Source organism: Podarcis cretensis, assembly GCF_951804945.1.
Source record: "Podarcis cretensis genome assembly, chromosome: 10".
Taxonomy (NCBI): Eukaryota; Metazoa; Chordata; class Lepidosauria; order Squamata; family Lacertidae; genus Podarcis; species Podarcis cretensis.
This window is the reverse complement of record NC_137179.1, coordinates 76,371,983-76,389,838: the sequence shown is the minus strand read 5'-3', so window position 1 is coordinate 76,389,838 and position 17,856 is coordinate 76,371,983. Positions and strand designations below refer to the sequence as shown.

The 17,856-nt window shown below is 44.5% G+C and overlaps 1 protein-coding gene across 1 annotated transcript; it reads right to left on the bottom strand.

The window, feature by feature from the left end:
- Positions 1-3,206: 3,206 nt before the first annotated feature.
- On the bottom strand, positions 3,207-14,585 carry UCMA (upper zone of growth plate and cartilage matrix associated). The gene is made up of 5 exons (XM_079993840.1): positions 13,019-14,585; positions 12,583-12,651; positions 12,332-12,427; positions 8,723-8,821; positions 3,207-4,323 (listed from the first exon to the last, which is right to left on the bottom strand). Exons 1-5 carry the CDS (start codon positions 13,074-13,076, stop codon positions 4,226-4,228), a joined length of 420 nt encoding a protein of 139 aa, XP_079849966.1. The 5' UTR covers positions 13,077-14,585; the 3' UTR covers positions 3,207-4,225.
- Between the last annotated feature and the right edge of the window lie 3,271 nt (positions 14,586-17,856).

The following is a 17,856-nucleotide window of genomic DNA, read 5'->3' as shown; positions in this document are numbered from 1 at the left end:
TGTGTTGAGGTGCTTTGAGTTTCTTACTTCCCCTTCCTCTTCCTTTTGGAAGTTTTGAACGAGGCAAAATGACTTGCTTTGCCCTCAAGTACCATAATTATGAGGGACGTGAGTGGCGCTGTGAGTAAAAGCCTCAGCGCCTAGGACTTGCCGATTGAAAGGTCGGTGGTTCGAATCTCCACGGCGGGGTGCGCTCCCGTCACTCGGTCCCAGCGCCTGCCAACCTAGCAGTTCGAAAGCACCTCTGGGTGCAAGTAGATAAATAGGGACCGCTTACTAGCGGGAAGGTAAATGGCGTTCCGTGTGCTGCGCTGGCTCGCCAGATGCAGCTTGTCACGCTGGCCACATGACCCGGAAGTGTCTGCGGACAGCGCTGGCTCCCGGCCTCTAGAGTGAGATGAGCGCACAACCCTAGAGTCTGGCAAGACTGGCCCGTTCGGGCAGGGGTACCTTTACCTTTACCTTTTACCATAATTATGGTGGCACTGTGGTCTAAACCACTGAGCCTCTAGGGCTTGCCGATCAGAAGGTCGGTGGTTCAAATCCCCGCGATGGGGTGAGCTCCCGTTGCTCAGTCCCTGCTCCTGCCAACCTAGCAGTTCAAAAGCACGTCAAAGTGCAAGTAGATAAATAGGCCGCTCCGGCAGGAAGATAAACATCGTTTCCATGCTCTGGTTCACCAGAAGCGGCTTAGTCATGCTGGCCACATGACCCGGAAGCTGTACGCTGGCTCCCTCGGGCCAGTAAAGCGAGATAAGTGCCGCAACCCCAGAGTCAGCCACGACTGGACCTAATGGTCAGGGTCCCTTTACCTTTACCATAATTGGCTGAAGACTGGGGTGGGGTTTTGTGTCTATGGCTGATAGTTTGACATTTAACTGCCCAAGAATTTAATAACATCATCCTCAACAGGCTTAAAAAAATGCAGCAAGTCCTCAACAAACGTGAAGAGGCGAAAGGAGGAATGGCCCTGGTTTTATGTTGTTTTATGGGCAATGTACATCAGCAGTCAATGCATTCACTGTTTAGAGGTGATACCACAGCTGAATGATTTCAGCTGAGAAGTTTCCCACTAGCATCATTTTATTGACTATGTCAGATCTCTTTTGGTGGAATCTCTGAGCAAATCTGCTGAAATCTGGAACACTGTCATTGAAAAGGGCTTTCTCCAAGATACAGCACCATCTTACAGTGAGGAGGCATTAAGGCAACTGCTGGTTTGTGTCTAACCTCAGGAGGAGGAAAGAAGAACGGCATTCCCTTTCATGCACACACCTAAGATACAGAGATGAAAAAGAGCCTCTTCCTATACTTTACAAACCCATTTTATAAAAACCTCCTGAATTAGCCCTGGGAGATGGCTGATTTTAAAATCGCTCTCCAGCCTGTCTAGTCATGCACTTTGCAGGATATTCAGCACTAGCCATTGATTCTGATTTTCTTATTGTGTTTGCAATTGCCTGAAGGATGTTGCTGCAGAAGACACTGGGATTAAGAGGATTGTGAGTGGAGATCATGAAAAACAAGGTGCTGAGATGAATTGCAGGTGGAGATCCTCAAGCCTGGGGGAATTCTTCTAGTGAAGGAAGAGCAATGTGCCTGCTTTGGAGAGTAATATAAAGGCCTTTGAAGTTTCTGGCTTGGCATTTCTTTCAAACCATTAGGATAAATGTGACTGGACTTTGATGCAGTATGTTAAAAATGTGCTTTGTAAGGGGCTGCGTTGTTTTCTTGCTGGAAGAAGTAGCAGGCCAGCCACTAATGGAATTCCTAGGTAAGAAATGTTTGCTTATCCACTGGGTTATTTTCCAGACGCCAACTGCCAAGCTCCCATATGGAAAGCAAAGATGAATCCTAACACTTCCATTAACAAGTTTGTTTTCATTTGGTGCTCCACAGTTGCCCTGGATTTGAGGATTTCTTTCTGTTGTTCTTGGAACACCTAACAGTCTTAACTTTTCACACACTTGCTTTGTCTCATTAAGTGTTAAATAATAATAAAAAGTCTCTGAAAATGTAGGTATGTGCATAGACAGCATCTAAAAGCACCTGTAGCAAAACTAACACTGTGTGAAAACCATGCCAGATTTGATTACGGTACTAACTGAAGTGGGACCTTCGTGGTGCAGCTACTGAAGCATTCAAAATGGTGGACATTTTCATAGGACTCTTCTATATCCCAGTGAATAGTGCCTAATTCTGTGTGCTTTGCTGGCGCTGTTGTTGGTGAGTCATGTTGATGGGACGTTTGGCAGAAGACACTGCGAAATCACTCACGTTGGGCCCCACGCATGGATGTCGTCAGCAGTTCCACTACAGCAGTTTGCTTAATCAAAGGCTGCCTTCATAAATAAATGGAAATGCTGCTGTGTATGCTTGCTTGAAATGGTGCAGCCATCTTAAAGTCAGCTGCTTTTTTGGTTCTCATTTTTCAAAGCCCTGGCTGAAGACGGGGTGGGATAGCTGGGAGCAACTTTTGTTGGGGGCCTGAGCAGGCTGTGCCCAGGCCTAGGTAGGCATTGGTGTACTCTGCAATGCTCCCCCAAAGCCACAGAAGTTGATTGTTATTAGCTGCAGAAAGTCATTAAGCTGAGAGTTTTTGTGTTTGATTTGGTATAAATGAAATTTCCAGCCCTTAGAACAGCAAACACAGGTTTTCCCATGTGCCCTGCGAAAACTTCAAAGCTGCCCTGAGCTCATCTGGTGGGGTGTGGGACTGCAGGGACTTGCAAAGAAGGAGGACATAAATTATGCATCTGAAAACAAATCTATTTTGCATAACAGAAAGATAACTGCTTTTACATTTTTCTTTCTGCAGAACCATGATGCAGGTTAAAGAATGCACCTCCATCCAGAGAACCTCACTGCATATAGAAAATGATGTCAGGGAGAAGGCTAGGCTAGAGTTTGTAGGAGAAGTAATAAAGGTAAAGGGACACCTGAGGTTGTGGCACTCATCTTGCTTTAAAGGCCGAGGGAGCCGGCGTTTGTCCGCAGTTTTTCCGGGTCATGTGGCCAGCATGACTAAGTGAAACCATGACTCTGGTGAAACCAGAGCAGCACACGGAAACACCGTTTACCTTCCCGCCAGAGTGGTACCTATTTATCTACTTGCACTTTGACGTGCTTTCGAACTGCTAAGTGGGCAGGAGCTGGGACTGAACAACGGGTGCTCACCCTGTCGCAGGGATTTGAACCGCCGACCTTTTGATCGGCAAGCCCAAGCGGCACCCATGTCCTCTAGGAGAAGTGATAAGTCACTTTAAATACTTCATTTGAATCCTAAGTTAATCTTGCCACCAGTACGTCAAGTGCAAAACTAAAGATTCCTCACACCCTGAATTGTAAAATCTTTAACTGGCAGCAACCCTAGTGGTGTAGTTGGAGTGTTGGACCTGGGAAAATCCTGGGGAACCATGGAATTCAGCCTAGCCTGTGAAGATAAGATGAGGAGGAACCATGCAGGCCACCTTGAGGAAAGGCAGGAAATAAATGTAATAGTAAATATATAAACTAAGAAAAGTGATTGCAAGAGGCTAATATATTTTTAATAAACAAATACAATGTTCTTTGCTCCATATTCTAAAATCATTTGAAACAGATACAGCACAAGCTGGCATTGGGGTTTTTTTTTCCAATGCCCCTATCAAAATACAGTGCTTATTTTAGAATAATGCTTATGCATTTGCTCTAATATAAAGTTTGGTCAACCGTTTTTGGCCCAAGACCACATGCAGCCTTGACCAGCCCAGGGCTGCAAGCAACAGTGCCCCCTCCACATTCCAGGCACACACTTGCAGGACACACACCCAAACCAGCACAAAACAGATCAGCAGGGGAGGAGGGTTTAGCGTCAGGCTGATGACTGAGGAGGTGGTTAGTCTTCCTGCCAGGGGGCTGGACTAAGCAGGGGTTTCGCTTCCCTTTGCTCCCTTGTTCAGATATGCACAGGTCTAAAAGATCCCGTTTTGCCCGCAGCGATTTGGCCTTTGCTCCAAGGACTGGAGGTGGCGGCGTACCAGCACTTCATGATACAAAGCAAAGCAGCACCTATGAGCCAACTCGATACTAGCTGAAGCCCTGGTGAAACAGGTTCCATGGAGAGGGGATCAGTCATGTTTCCATGACTTCATCTATATTGCCTTGCTGGCAGTCCTGCCAATCGCACGCTCAGCAGGGATTTCCCATTTTCATTGTTTTGTGTTCCCCGCTCTTCCTCTCTGCTCTAGACAATGTGCCGGTTATATAGGTATGGTGGGTAGAGACCATCATAATGGTACTGGCGCCATTGCTCAATCTGCTCTCGGCTTCTCTCATCCTGCTCTGTAGAGGGAAGAGAAGTAAAATTAAATCATTGGTGGTGAACATGACCCACGTTCTGGCTTGGTTTGGTTTGCTTGTTGCTTGTTCACCTCAGGGGGAAACTCCTTTTGTATATTCATGAAACCGTCTACAAGAGAGGATCCATGACAATTCAATGGGGGGGGGGTTGTAGAGAGGGGAAGTTAGGAGTCGGTGGGGGGGCTGGAACAGTTGGGAATCCGTGAAAATTTCCGGCAGAGTGAAGGTCACAAAGCCTGCTGCCTCCCATGCTAATGGTGCCTCTTAGCAGACATTGTCTGGATTTTATCTAGGACCTTTTTATAGTAAATCCCCATATAGGGTCTACAAAGATGTAGTTTATTTTCCAACAGAAATAGACCTAATCTTTATTCTAACTGAAATGGAATTTCTGGTCTCTAATATTTAGCACCCTTGCAGTACTCATCATGTAAAAAAATAACTCCTAATAGGTCCTAAGATATTTTGTAGGTCAATTAAAGTGTCATAGGTTCCGAATCTATTAATATTTGTGATTCTATAAATTAAATATCTAACATTTTCAGTATTTCTGTATGACTGGGTAGGGTCACAATAAAAGATTAAAAGTTATTTCTTACTCCTTACAGAAATATATTAATTAGAAAAGAAAAAAGATACAAAATATTGCCAGTGGTACGTTTTGTTTTGTTTTTTCTAAATGAAATCTTGCAGCTTTTTAACATACCGTATTTTTTGCCCCATAGGGACGCAGGTGGCGCTGTGGGTTAAAGCCTCAGCGCCTAGGACTTGCGGATCGAAAGGTCGGCGGTTCGAATCCCTGCGGCGGGGTGCGCTCGTGCTGCTCGGTCCCAGCGCCTGCCAACCTAGCAGTTCGAAAGCACCTCCGGGTGCAAGTAGATAAATAGGGACCGCTTACCAGCGGGAAGGTAAACGGCGTTTCCGTGTGCGGCTCTGGCTCGCCAGAGCAGCGATGTCACGCTGGCCACGTGACCCGGAAGTGTCTCCGGACAGCGCTGGCCCCTGGCCTCTTAAGTGAGATGGGCGCACAACCCCAGAGTCTGTCAAGACTGGCCCGTACGGGCAGGGGTACCTTTACCTTTACCTTTTTATTTTTTGCCCCATAGGGCGCACCGGCCCATAGGGCGCACCTAGTGTTTTTTTGGGGGGGGGAATAAAGAAAAAAATATTATTCCCCCCCCCCCAGGCATGGGGCTGGGGCGGGGGAAGCCCGAGCTTCCCCAGCCCCCAGAACAGGCTGCTATCTGCAAGCCTAGGGAGCCCGGCAGGAACTCCCGCCGGGCTTGCAAGGCTTGCTGATAGCTTCCTGAAGCCTGGAGAGCGAGAGGGGTCGGTGCGCACCGATGCCTCTCGCTCTCCAGGCTTCAGTGAAAGCCTGCATTCGCCCCATAGGGCGCACACACATTTCCCCTTCATTTTTGGAGGGGAAAAAGTGCGTCCTATAGGGCGAAAAATACGGTACATTATTTGTAGGTCTTCAAACCAGTGAGGCTCTTGATTATTTATGATTTCCTAGTCTTCCAATTTTGAGATTTTACATTATCTTTAACTATTGTATACCAAGTTAAAACTATCCTTTTCAATAAGGACAGCAGACATTACAATTTGATGTACATGCTTTCATGTTCTAAGGTTTGCATATCCAATTCCTGCCCTACTGAACTAAGTGGAGCTTATATCTGAGGAGACAAGCATAGGAATGTGCCGTTTAAGAAGTAAAAACTGAGGGTAAGATGAATCTCCCCTTTTCCAGCTTCAGAATATCTAGAAATCTGGCAGTATCAGCGTATGTCAAGAGTATCCACCATTACAGGGAAAGGGCACCTCTGGAAAAATATCTGGATGTATTGACACACCAGGCAGACACACTGGATGCAAAGAGCAGCATTCAGTTGGGGCTGCACTTGGAATTCCAGAGAAGAAAATTTGATGGAAAACTTCCTCCCATATTTGCATTCCCTGCCGAATGTGGAAATGGTAGGAAATGATGTGGTGGTATGGTTAAAAGCAACATGATTTACTAGCTAGGAAAAAATATGTATAGGAAGAAGTACTTTCATTTGTGGCTGAGGAGCAAGCAAAGCACAAGGCAACAATTCAGACTGATTTTTTTACTCTCTCCAGGGTTTCTGAAGCCCCTCCGTGTTATGCCAGAACCCATGATGTAACTTGTATTTCTTGAGGAACTGTTACTACAGTAAATTAAATCAGAATCCAAAAAACCACACAGCCCTGCTTAGTTCTTTGCAATGAAGAAGGTTTGGACTAAGTTCCTCAACATGCTGCACAACATATTACCGTACTTTTGAAACGGAGGGAAGTTTCCAAAGCAGATAATGGGACTGGGGAGTTTAAAGGAAGTCAGCCAAAAATCACACTTGGGAATGATATGTTGGACTTGTGTTAAAAAGAGTGAGTCGGCTGAATTTAATTCTCCCATTTTAATGAGAAGCTTAAATGTATCTGACTACTCAGCTTCATCCAAGTGGCAGTTGTCCACCCACCACCCTCTCAATCAACTTACTGTCCCCCCCCCCATTGAGAGATAGTTATCTACTACCCCCTGGGCTCAGAGGGGGCTTGCCTCCTTCAAAGAAGTGGGGATCCCCTCTCACAACAAAACTCTGGTCAAGAGGACTGTGGTTAAGCTGTGTCCTGTCCACATCCTAAAACCCATCTCAAAAGGTGGAACTAAATGGTGCGTTGGGGATTTCACCAGGATTTGTTTTAGCTACACAGACATCTCTGGCTTGTTGAGTACCTCGCCTTTGGGGGTTTTGCTTTCCTACTAGGTTTCCTATGCATTTAAAAACAACTGTGAGGCCTTCAGTCAGTGCTGAGCACCAACCAAGATGGAACTGATAGCATGATTTTTATCATACCCTCCAACGTTTCTCAGATGAAAATAGAGACATTCTGTTCTACATCAGAACCAGTGCCTGAGCATTTTCTCCTGGTCAAATACAAAAGTTATTAGAGGAAATACACAAGACTGCAGTATTTTAAGCACAGAAATATTTGAACTTATGAAGTGCATTTAGGGAAGCCTGAGGGGGGGGGAAAGGTAAAGGTAAAGGTACCCCTGCCCGTACGGGCCAGTTGTGACCGACTCTGGGGTTGCGTGCTCATCTCGCTTAAGAGGCCGGAGGCCAGCGCTGTCCGGAGACACTTCCGGGTCACGTGGCCAGCGTGACATCGCTGCTCTGGCGAGCCAGAGCCGCACACGGAAACGCCGTTTACCTTCCTGCTGGTAAGCGGTCCCTATTTATCTACTTGCACCCGGAGGTGCTTTCGAACTGCTAGGTTGGCAGGCGCTGGGACCGAGCAGCGGGAGCGCACCCCGCCGCAGGGATTCGAACCGCCGACCTTTCGATCGGCAAGTCCTAGGCGCTGAGGCTTTAACCCACAGCGCCACCTGCGTCCTGTGAGGGGGGAAAGGAAACCCCAAATCAATAAATACAACTAACTAGCAGTTGTACTGATGTAGAATAGAATGTCCTTAGGGGCAATCAGGGGAATGTTGGAGGGCTTGTGCTAGGCTGGGGCAGGGGGGGGCAGGAAATGCAAAGCATTTTGTTATGGGCCCTGAAAAAAGGCTACATTCAGATGACAGTATTGGAAAATTCCATCCAAATACTTGTTTTGAAAGGGAATTGGATCAGAGCTGCCATACCTGCCTGGCTGACAAAGTGGCTACCAGCCTCTGCACAGGATCCGGGGACCCAACGGCTCTTGAGCAGCGTGTGCCACAGTTCATTTCCATATTTAGTACATGTTTCCCAAACTGTTTCTGCCTCCCTCTGAATATGCTTTCAGGGTTTGTTTTTTTAAAAAAAATATTCAATACATGATTGTCCTCCGCTGAACGACGTTCACAAAATCAGAACAATTGGCAACCTGAGACAAGAAGGAGTTTGTTGTGTGTGTCCTAGTGGTATTAAGTAACTCACATGTTAAGAACAATTCTCTTCAAAACTACAGATAGGATCTCATGAAATGGAGACTTTTGCAACAGTATCCTGAAAGCAAAGAAAGTTCTCTTTCTTAACATCACTTGCATTTCACAAGAAACCTTCTGTTGTCACTGCAAGCCAGAATTCACAAGCTAAGGAAGACTCCATGAGGTTTTTATTTAGGGCACAGGTGGTTAAACTGCAGCCATCCAGACTTGGCCAGAGGTTCATCACCTCTGCTTTAAAGGGTTCAGTGGCACCTCCCCAACCTTGCTGTTCTCCATTGTCCCCTGCAGATTGTGAGGATATCAGCACATGCATTTTTCTGCATTGTGGAGTGTGGCACTTGCAGTGATCAAGTGTGCACCCAAAGCATGGAAAACACATGACACCCCTTTTGCTTCTGTTGCTGAACCCTGTGGTCTTACCATCACGCTCTTCCTCAACAAAGTTCTCAAACTCGTTCCTCTGCTCCTCATAGTATTCCCTCCTTTGTTCGTCAGCAGCGAGCATCTGGCGGGTCTCGGCTGTATTGAAAGATGAGCAGAGTATTAGCCAGCAGGCCTGAAAAGGGACTGAGGGCTGCCTTGCTCTTGTTGCACCGAGCCACTTCAATATAATCAATGTCCTATAAATCTCCCTTGACTGTAAGCCTTCGAGTGCTTAACTATAGAGCAAGAATGGAAAGCCTCCAGCTCACATGCCACCTGCAAGTCTCGAAATGCTTTTCTATTTTAAAACAGAAAAATAACATTTATTAATGCTATCCAATTATTGGATTAACCCCAACTATTTAAGAGTTAATCCAGCTAAAAAGGAGTGCAAAAGCCCACCCCTTGAAGTAGCAAGAATTAACGTGTTTTTTAGACCAAATAGGCAAAAAGAATCCAAACTGGGGATGTTTTATAGCCTCAAAATTAGTCACCTTATTTTGCTTGCAGCAAGCAGCTAGTTTGCATTATTCACTTTCATCCTCATGAGGTTCTTGGTCTGCAAAATCTTCTGTACACTTGTGCTCTGTTATCAACATAATTTGCTCTGGGCTGTGGGGGGGGGCGTAATCTGAGTGAGTTCAGGGTGTGAGTGGTTCCACTCTGAGTCAGGGACTTAGCACTGGGTGGCCTTTTGGTGCCTCTGATGGTGAGTCTGTGAGTTTGGAACACCTGCCCTTGAGGAAATCTACCCATGCCCTTCATCTCCCCAGCTGATCATTAACAGAAAGTGCAATTAACAACAGAAAGGTTCACTGCTGTTCGATATTCTAAGGTCTTTGTTTATTTGGCTGCCTGCTGCCCCACAGAAAACACCCCATGTGAGAAAAGTAGCATCTCAGGGAGAAAAGTTCAGCCTAACCTTCTCCCCAAGTCCCTGATAATGCTGGGTGCTGTTGTGCTTTTAAGTAAAAAGGGTGGGGAGTAATAAACATGCAAACCCACAACTGTATTCTGCAGTAGTGCAGTCCAGAAAAAGCTTTACCCCTGGATTCTGTAGATTGCATAAGATGCCCAACGGAGAGACTCGCCTCTGCTCTGAGTGAGGTTCTCAGAAGAGGGAATGGAAACTTCCCTCTCTTGCTAGCCTGCACTATCTTGTAGGAAGATCCTACTAGATGGGGATTTCTGACCTGTCCAAGGCACTGCACCCAGCTGCACCACTCAGCTGCTCTTAATCAAGGAGCATCGCTCTGGGAAGTCAAAAGTATTCAAAAGGAGAACTAACACTGTTTCAGGGATCCTGTGTAAGACGGCTGGATGGCACCTGGTGTGCCTCCTTCCAGCAACTCCTGTAGCCCAGCTGGTGCCAGAAGACTTCCTCTGTTTTCCTTTGGACCCCACCAGAGAGGCTGAAAGGGGGGGTTTGTCGACTGGGCAGCCCAGGACCTCCAGACACACAGCCCAGGCTTGAGCCCCAGAAAGGTCACTTGGGGGTTGCAAATGCAGCAAAAAGAATGTGGGAGGCAGCAGGTACAAGTTATCTGTCTCTGCAGCCACAGCGGGCGCTGTGATTCTCCAGCAGTTTGGTTTCAGCCCTGGAGGCACACTCCATTAACTCTTGATGGGTGCCAAGAAGCAAGGATCCTGTGTATTTTTTGTTGTTCAGTTTAAGTATTATGGGTTGTTGAGTTGAGGGTAGCAAGCAGTGGCGGAGGGATGCCAGTAAAGGAATTCTGACTTTGGAAAGACATGTGACACATTGGATCAACCACGTTTGGCTTTTGTTTCCTGCATTTTAAGTGCTCCATCAATGTGATTCACAAGGAAAGAGATAGTATTGTCTTTATTATTGTCTCAGTCAAGTTCTATGTTGAGAGGGGTCATGTTTGGTGGTCACTTCCAGCTGTTAAATGTCCTGGGAGTGGTGAGAAAATGAAATGCAGGAGGGGCCGGCCGGCCTGCGTGTGTCTCAGAGTGGGTGCCAACTCTATCCTTTGTGTGCAAGTCTGGCTGCTTGCCCCAAATGCTCCAGGCATGTTTTTACCTGCTAGCCCTGGGAAAGTGCTGCACACAACTCCCTTTGTGTTATTAAGCTAATGACAAAAACTGCAGGAGTCAGGGATGCAAAATGCTGCCTGCCCCAGGGTGACAAAAGAGTCTGAGCCAGCCCTGGTTGCTAGAAGGCAAGATCAATCGCTGACAATACTGCTTCTAGTGTACACTACAGATAAAAAATTATATTACTATTTAAATAATTACTTTAAATGAAGTCAGATGTGCATTTCTATGAATGCTGTTTAGGGTTCTACCAAGGAAGCTGCTCTTGCAGGGCCTGCCCACCCAAGAGTTTCCGGTGTGCTTGCAGCTGTGTCCCCATTTAATTTGCATAGTCCACATGACTATCAAACAGCACCAATCTCAGTGCTTTTCCCCCTCTGTAAAATCAGGTTTTCCCAAAACAGAGATAATCTAGTAAATTGGGGTGAACTGGGCTCCAAACCACTCCACTCATGTTTGCAGATGTTTGTTCTGTATTCCTGAGTGGGTAGATCAATCATCATTTCCTGTCACTCCCCTTTCCACACCCACTACTTCTGAATGTGCGTGTAACTATTTCCTGCACACTCCTGAATGATGGAGTGACATATTGGTTCTGCACATTTTTGCAGAACCAGGAAAGTGCACAAGCAAATTTTCAATTGCCTGGCTGCATGCTTTTGCATACGACTTGGGTCAGATTTTTTCTTAAGAATGCAAGGGGCACGCAAAGCTGTCTGCGCACACCATGCCAGTACTCAACTGGCGTAATAGATTAGAAGGCAACAGATTAAAAGGCAGGGACAAACACAAAAAGGCCAAAGTTGCTCCCCTTATACAAATACAAATTCAAATACTTTTATCTGTGGACTACTCTGGTCTAATTCCAATGAGGGCAAAGAGGATTAACAGCTAAATAACGTCTGAACGTGGCCAAGCCTGTGCTTGAGACCTGCTGCTTGTTCAGCTTCTTCCCTAAACTGCAGAAGGAGACAGAGCAGGTCTCTGCATTGCACTCAGGTATCGAGTTCACCAGGATGCCCTGCACCTCCCACTCTGTCCTCCTAATCACTCCCTGGACCACCATGTGGTTTAAACTAATTAAGAAGCATCTCATACTTTCAAATACATTTCAGTTTCCAAAGCAACAACTTAGCTAATTTAGAAATGCAGCCAATAAATATGCGTATTAAGAAATTAAATGAAAACCCCAGCTACAAAGAGTTTTTCAAGTACTGACTTACACAAGCAAACTTTCTTATTTTTTATTCCTGCTGCCTTCTACTATCACTCCTCCCCACCCATGTGCCAGTCTTGGACATCCCACTGCCTATTACTCTAGAGTAGTCGTATTCAATCAGATAAATGGATAGTGGTGACCACTGCATACATGTGTGTTTCAATATGAAAATCAGAAGAGTAAGGAGCCTGTTCTAATCTTCACTGATCAGTTAATAAATATTTCACAGCGTGGCAGACAATTTAGGAATGTGCCCAAAAAGCAAGAGATTAAAGCAACATTAAATAAATCACAGCTTTCCGTAAACAGCTTCCAAACAGTCTCACCATTGAGCTCGTCTCTGGACTTGGTAGATCTTTTGCCTCTTTTCTTGAAAAAGTTAGCAGCATCTGATTCCTTCATGAAGACTCTCTTTTTAACACCTGGAAGTAGAAAAATAAGGGAGCCTGACCACTGGTGAGAAATGGGTGGGGGTTATTTATTTTCAAAAATGTTTAAAGTAAATATGTGTCTTGTTTATATTGTCTTATCCCTTTCCAAAGCCAGTTAATTAATAATATTGAATCTCCCCACTTACTTTCCTTGCTGAGTTCTCCAGCTGCTGCTTTCTTGGACTCCACAGCCACGGCACCACCTTCTTCAAGAACTAGAGAAGGTGAAGTATAAACCCAGTTTTGGATTTAGTGAGAGTAAGTACAGAATCTTGGAGAAAATCACAGATGATTTTTTAAAACTGTTACCTGCTATATTATAACATGGCAAATATAATTGTTCTTCTTAACATGCCTTGGATAGCAAATGCACTAAGGTTTAGTCTATATCCTGGACATAGCTTAAAAGCAGTATTGCTGGTGTAGTAGCCAGAAACTGAGTCTTTTAGCATTTGGTGATTTGATGGGAAAACTACAGTCTCTCTCATCCCATTAAACTGACAAATGCTGCCATTTGTTGCCCTATTATTCCTTGCTGAAATTCAGCCTTTCCTTGTAGTTATTATTGCAAATCATACATACCAATCAGAAGCACTAAAGCCATGAGGCAGGAACGAAAAAGCACTTGCTTCCACTTCATCTCTGCCGTGTTCCAGCCGGCACAGTAATGAATGTCACAGCGACTTTTGCACACAGAAAAAAGAATAAAAAGAGTCCTGTTCTCTTTCTAGGAAATGAAGCAGAAAGTAATGCTCTTCCCTGAGGGTGGGGGGAGAGAGGAGGAACCCTGGATGGCACTTGACTTGGGAGCGCCCGCCTTGGCTGCAGAGACAGGTTCAAGGGAGCATGGAAAACTCAGCATAGGAACAAGTGTATAGCAAACATGCTGGCTCTGAGACACACACCCAGCGGGGAATGAGTTGTGAACAGCCAGGCAAAGTGGGGAGACTCATGGAAACCAGACATATTCTTTGCAAAAATGGTGACAGGGAAGTACAGATGTAAGCAAGAAACAGTCTGACTGCTGAAGGGCACCTGGGTGGCGAGGGTAGTAGCAGCTGCAACTTTAGGGTGGTGGCAGAGCTAATATATGTGCCTGATTGCATCTAGTTTTCAGTTGCAACTGAATTCACTATGTGATGAACCTTGTGCATCAGACCAAAGGACCACCAAATCCATTACTCTGCTTCCAACTGTTTCCAGTAGTGACCAGCAGGGCATGAAGGTAACATCTTTCCCTCTCCTTCACCCCATCACATCTCTGAACTTGTGCCTAAGGCAAAAGGTAGGTACTAGGCACAGTTGCTGAAAAAAACACATCTGGTGAATGGAAAAGTAAGTTATTGAGTTTCATGAGCTCACTATTTTCAGGAAGAAGGTGGACAGGATAGAGCCTTACCACAATTTAGTACAATCAGGATGCACTTTCTTGGAGGAGGCAAACAACAGAGGCTGGGTGTAAATGTCTGTCCCATATGGACAATGCTGATGATGCTTTGTTAATGATTCTTTATGAAGACCTGATTCCTTTTTTGATGGAGTAATGTAGATGGTGCTGGAGGAGACTCGAGAGTCCCATGGACTGCAAGAAGATCAAACCTATCCATTCTTAAGGAAATCAGCCCTGAGTGCTCACTGGAAGGACAGATTCTGAAGCTTAGGCTCCAGTACTTTGGCCACCTCATGAGAAGACTCCCTGGAAAAGACCCTGATGTTGGGAAAGATTGAGGGGACGACAGAGGACGAGACGGCTGGACAGTGTTCTCAAAGCTACTAATATGAGTTTGACCAAACTGCGAGAGGCAGTGGAAGACAGAAGTGCCTGGTGTGCTCTGGTCCATGGGGTCACGAAGAGTTGGAAACGACTAAATGACTAAATAACAACAAAATCACATTGTGATGTTAGTGCACTCTACCAATGCCATTTATTGAATGTTTCTTATTAAAATCTCCTCAACAGCTGACTTACTGGTATCCAGGGTAACAGGCTCTTTGAATCAGGGCTGCCAACTTGAATAAATGATTTGGGTGGCAGGCATGCCCTGCCTCACATAATTAATCCCATGACACAGCACACACACACCATTTGAATGGCAATGCCCATCAACCCTGGGGGACCCCTCAAATATTTTTTGGGGGGGGGCAAAGGGACCTTGACCCCTAGGAATTGGCTCCTATGCTTTAAATACCAGAAAGCCCACATGATGGGCTGCATTTATAGCTAACAGTTTCTTTGTCAAAAATGAATGTTGAGCTAACAGTTAAGTATCTTAACAGGAACAAGTGAGGTTGATGATGTTTCACTTGGATGAGAGAAACTTGTGTCCACTTGGACACTTTGCTCTCAGACAACTTGAGGGGGAAGACCTAAGCTCCATTTTCGGTGCCCTGAAAACAAAGCAGCAAATATTTGTTCAAACCACATCTGTGGTGCTGAGAGTAAAATATGACAGAGAGTAAAAGATGAGAGTAAAAGATGATAGGCAGACAGACAGATGATGATAGATATAGATAGATGATAGATAGACTGATAGATAGATAGATATAGATGATAGACAGATAGATATTCCCTCCATGCAAGCTGTGGAATGAGCAACATTAAGCAATGAAATAAACTAACCAATCAATGATAAAGTAGCAGAGAAGCCAAACTGGGGTGGGGGGGTGGAGACAGAGAGACAGAGAGAGATCTAAGGAAATAAAAAATATCTTCACCTGGTGCCAAAAATACATCCAACAGTGTTCCATGCAGGTCCCCTGGGGGAGCATTCAATAACTGGGACACATAACAAAAAAGAATGCTGGATTTGATGAGGCTTTTTATCCATAAAGTAATTCCAGTGAAGATGAGAGTCTAATTCAGTGTCATCCATTCAAGTTTACTGTTTTAACAGAAAATAACCAAAAACTAGGGGAAAGAGATTGGAGAAGGACTAGAGTAGAAAGGCAGTCTAAAAGAGAAGATGTATCTGAATGCTGCAGAACTGAGGTGTAAACATTCATGTTCAAAGCTACCACTTCAGTCCTGAAATGCTGCACTGGCAGCACCCAAGTTATGGAATGTACAGAAGTGCTTGAAAGTAAACACTGAGTTTGTTCTCCTGGCAGAGCAGCCTGTGAATCAGATGAATGGGGGTTTATGCCCTGAATATGTCTTTGCCACTTCTGATGCTTCTACCACAAACAGCACATGATGTTCCTTCATGTACCACACAGGATACCATTAAGCTACTGAATGTGTAAGTGTCTAAGGATATTTTCCCCACACTGAACAAAAATTGACACACCTTCACAGCATTGTCGAGTTGGAAGGGACTCTGAGGATCATCTAGTCATTAACCTTATTCCTCCTCCACTTGAGTGGCTCTTGGAACTATGTTGACTGTGTGGATCAGGATGGTTTTGCTTTCCTCGGAACAAATAAGGAAGCTATTCATCATGTTTTCATACCATATGGCCACTAAGTGGAAGAGCATTTGAGAGGCTTCTGATTAAAGCTGAAGTTGTCTTAGCGGCTGTGTTGCAACAACACACTGTGCTCATGCATGAGGGAGAACCACACACCGCACCAAGGTTTTCATTGCAGCTGCTTGTCCCACTTGAAGAGGAAAGCAACTCTTCATTTTAAGCTTTAATTTAAAATGCTAAACAGCATTGCTTTCTCACCCTGTGATGGAGATTTCAAAGGCTCTTCTGCCTCGTCAGTATTTTTCTCTGTTATTTTTGTTGTGGTCTGTTGTGTCATCTTAAAGTGCACATGGGTCCCCTGGTGATTCCCAAACCAGAGTTTACAGAGTTTATGCTGTAATGTGTGTCATCTTCCAAATTATTCTACACTTACAAACCTATGAAGCATTGGAAGAACACAAGTGACCAAGCATCCAATGCTATGTATCTTACTTTAGCAGGAGCTACACCAGTCTTCAGTGAAGGATTCTGAAAGAAGATTTTATAGACACAATGGCAGGACACAATGGAAGAATGCTTTTGCAACCTAAGGATGTTATTTTTCTCATGATCTTAGCCAAAGTTCATATATTAATTATTCCCTCACATGGAGCAGCTCCATTGCTTCAGCCACATGGCAAGAGGAAATGAAGCATCAACCAGCAGACCATTCAGTTAGAACTTATTATTTTTATCATAATTAGTAGTAGTATACCGCCCTTCATCTGTAGATCTTATGGTGTTTATTTACTTGGTTGTGCAATTAAACTTGATGGCCTCATTATTTGTTCTAGTCTTTGAACTCATAGTAATTTAAATTGGAACAAATAAAGAAGTTACTGGGGTTCTTATTGGTAAAACAGGATATGAAGATCTGGCTGTTTGTTGATAATGTGACACTTGCATTAACCCACCTGAAAAAATCATTTTCAATACTTTTTCAAATTTTCTCTCTCAATTCAGCTTAATTTCCAGTTACAAGACAAGTTACAAGACAAGACAAAACCATTTTGAATGGATGTTAATTTAGAAAAACCTGTGGTAAATAGTATTTTTAAAGAATACTCTGCCTCAAATAATCTTTAGGCTGTAATTTTGTACCATTCAGCTCCATAATAATTTAGATCTCGTAGTACAGGGTAATAATCCAAATTTATTATTTGGGAGCAGCTGGGAATTTTAGGAAAGCTGAATCACTGGGCAAATTTGCCCTTTTCCTGGCTAAGTAAAATTGGCATGCTCAAGATGAAGTTGTTCATTCTCTTAACTTTGCCGCTAAAACATGACAGAGGTATATTGGACACATGGAAGGAAACTGTTCCATATAAATTTTTTAACACGTTTTTCTGCCAAAAGAAACCACTAAGGTTCAGACATCAGTCTGAGCCCCCAAAAGATTAATCATAAAACTCTGGAGGTGGCAGGGGCACGGATACACAAGCAAGCCTTGCCCCAGCTATGCTGGCTTCTCCTCATGGTGGCTTCTGTCTGGTGAGGATTCCTCAGGACATTCTGCTGAAGCCACTCGGAAGCTTTGCCTCCCTGGAGAGCCCCGTCTTGCCAAGGCTCCTCACTGCGGAGAGGTCTGAAGAGCAGCCTGAGCAGCCAGGGGCTCTTCTAGAATTGATTTCTAGTGGGGATTGGAACTGGAGTATAGCAATCCCTCAAAAATATTACATCCTCTTAATTTCAATGAAACTTCTTATGTAGATGGTACCTTACATGGACTCTCTTGTTATGGAGGGTCTGGGAGCAGGACACTCTTTGGAACAGATATTTAATTGCGTGTTCTTCAGTAATATATATTTTCACATACAGTTTCAAATGACACAGCTCATAAGGCTGGTTTTCTCTTTTTGCATGATAGTAATTATATTCTTGTTTGGTCATTTCTCTTTCTTAATAATCTATGTAAATTGAACTTCTTTTTAATTTCACTGCAGTTTCCAAATGAGATTACATCCACCAGTCAT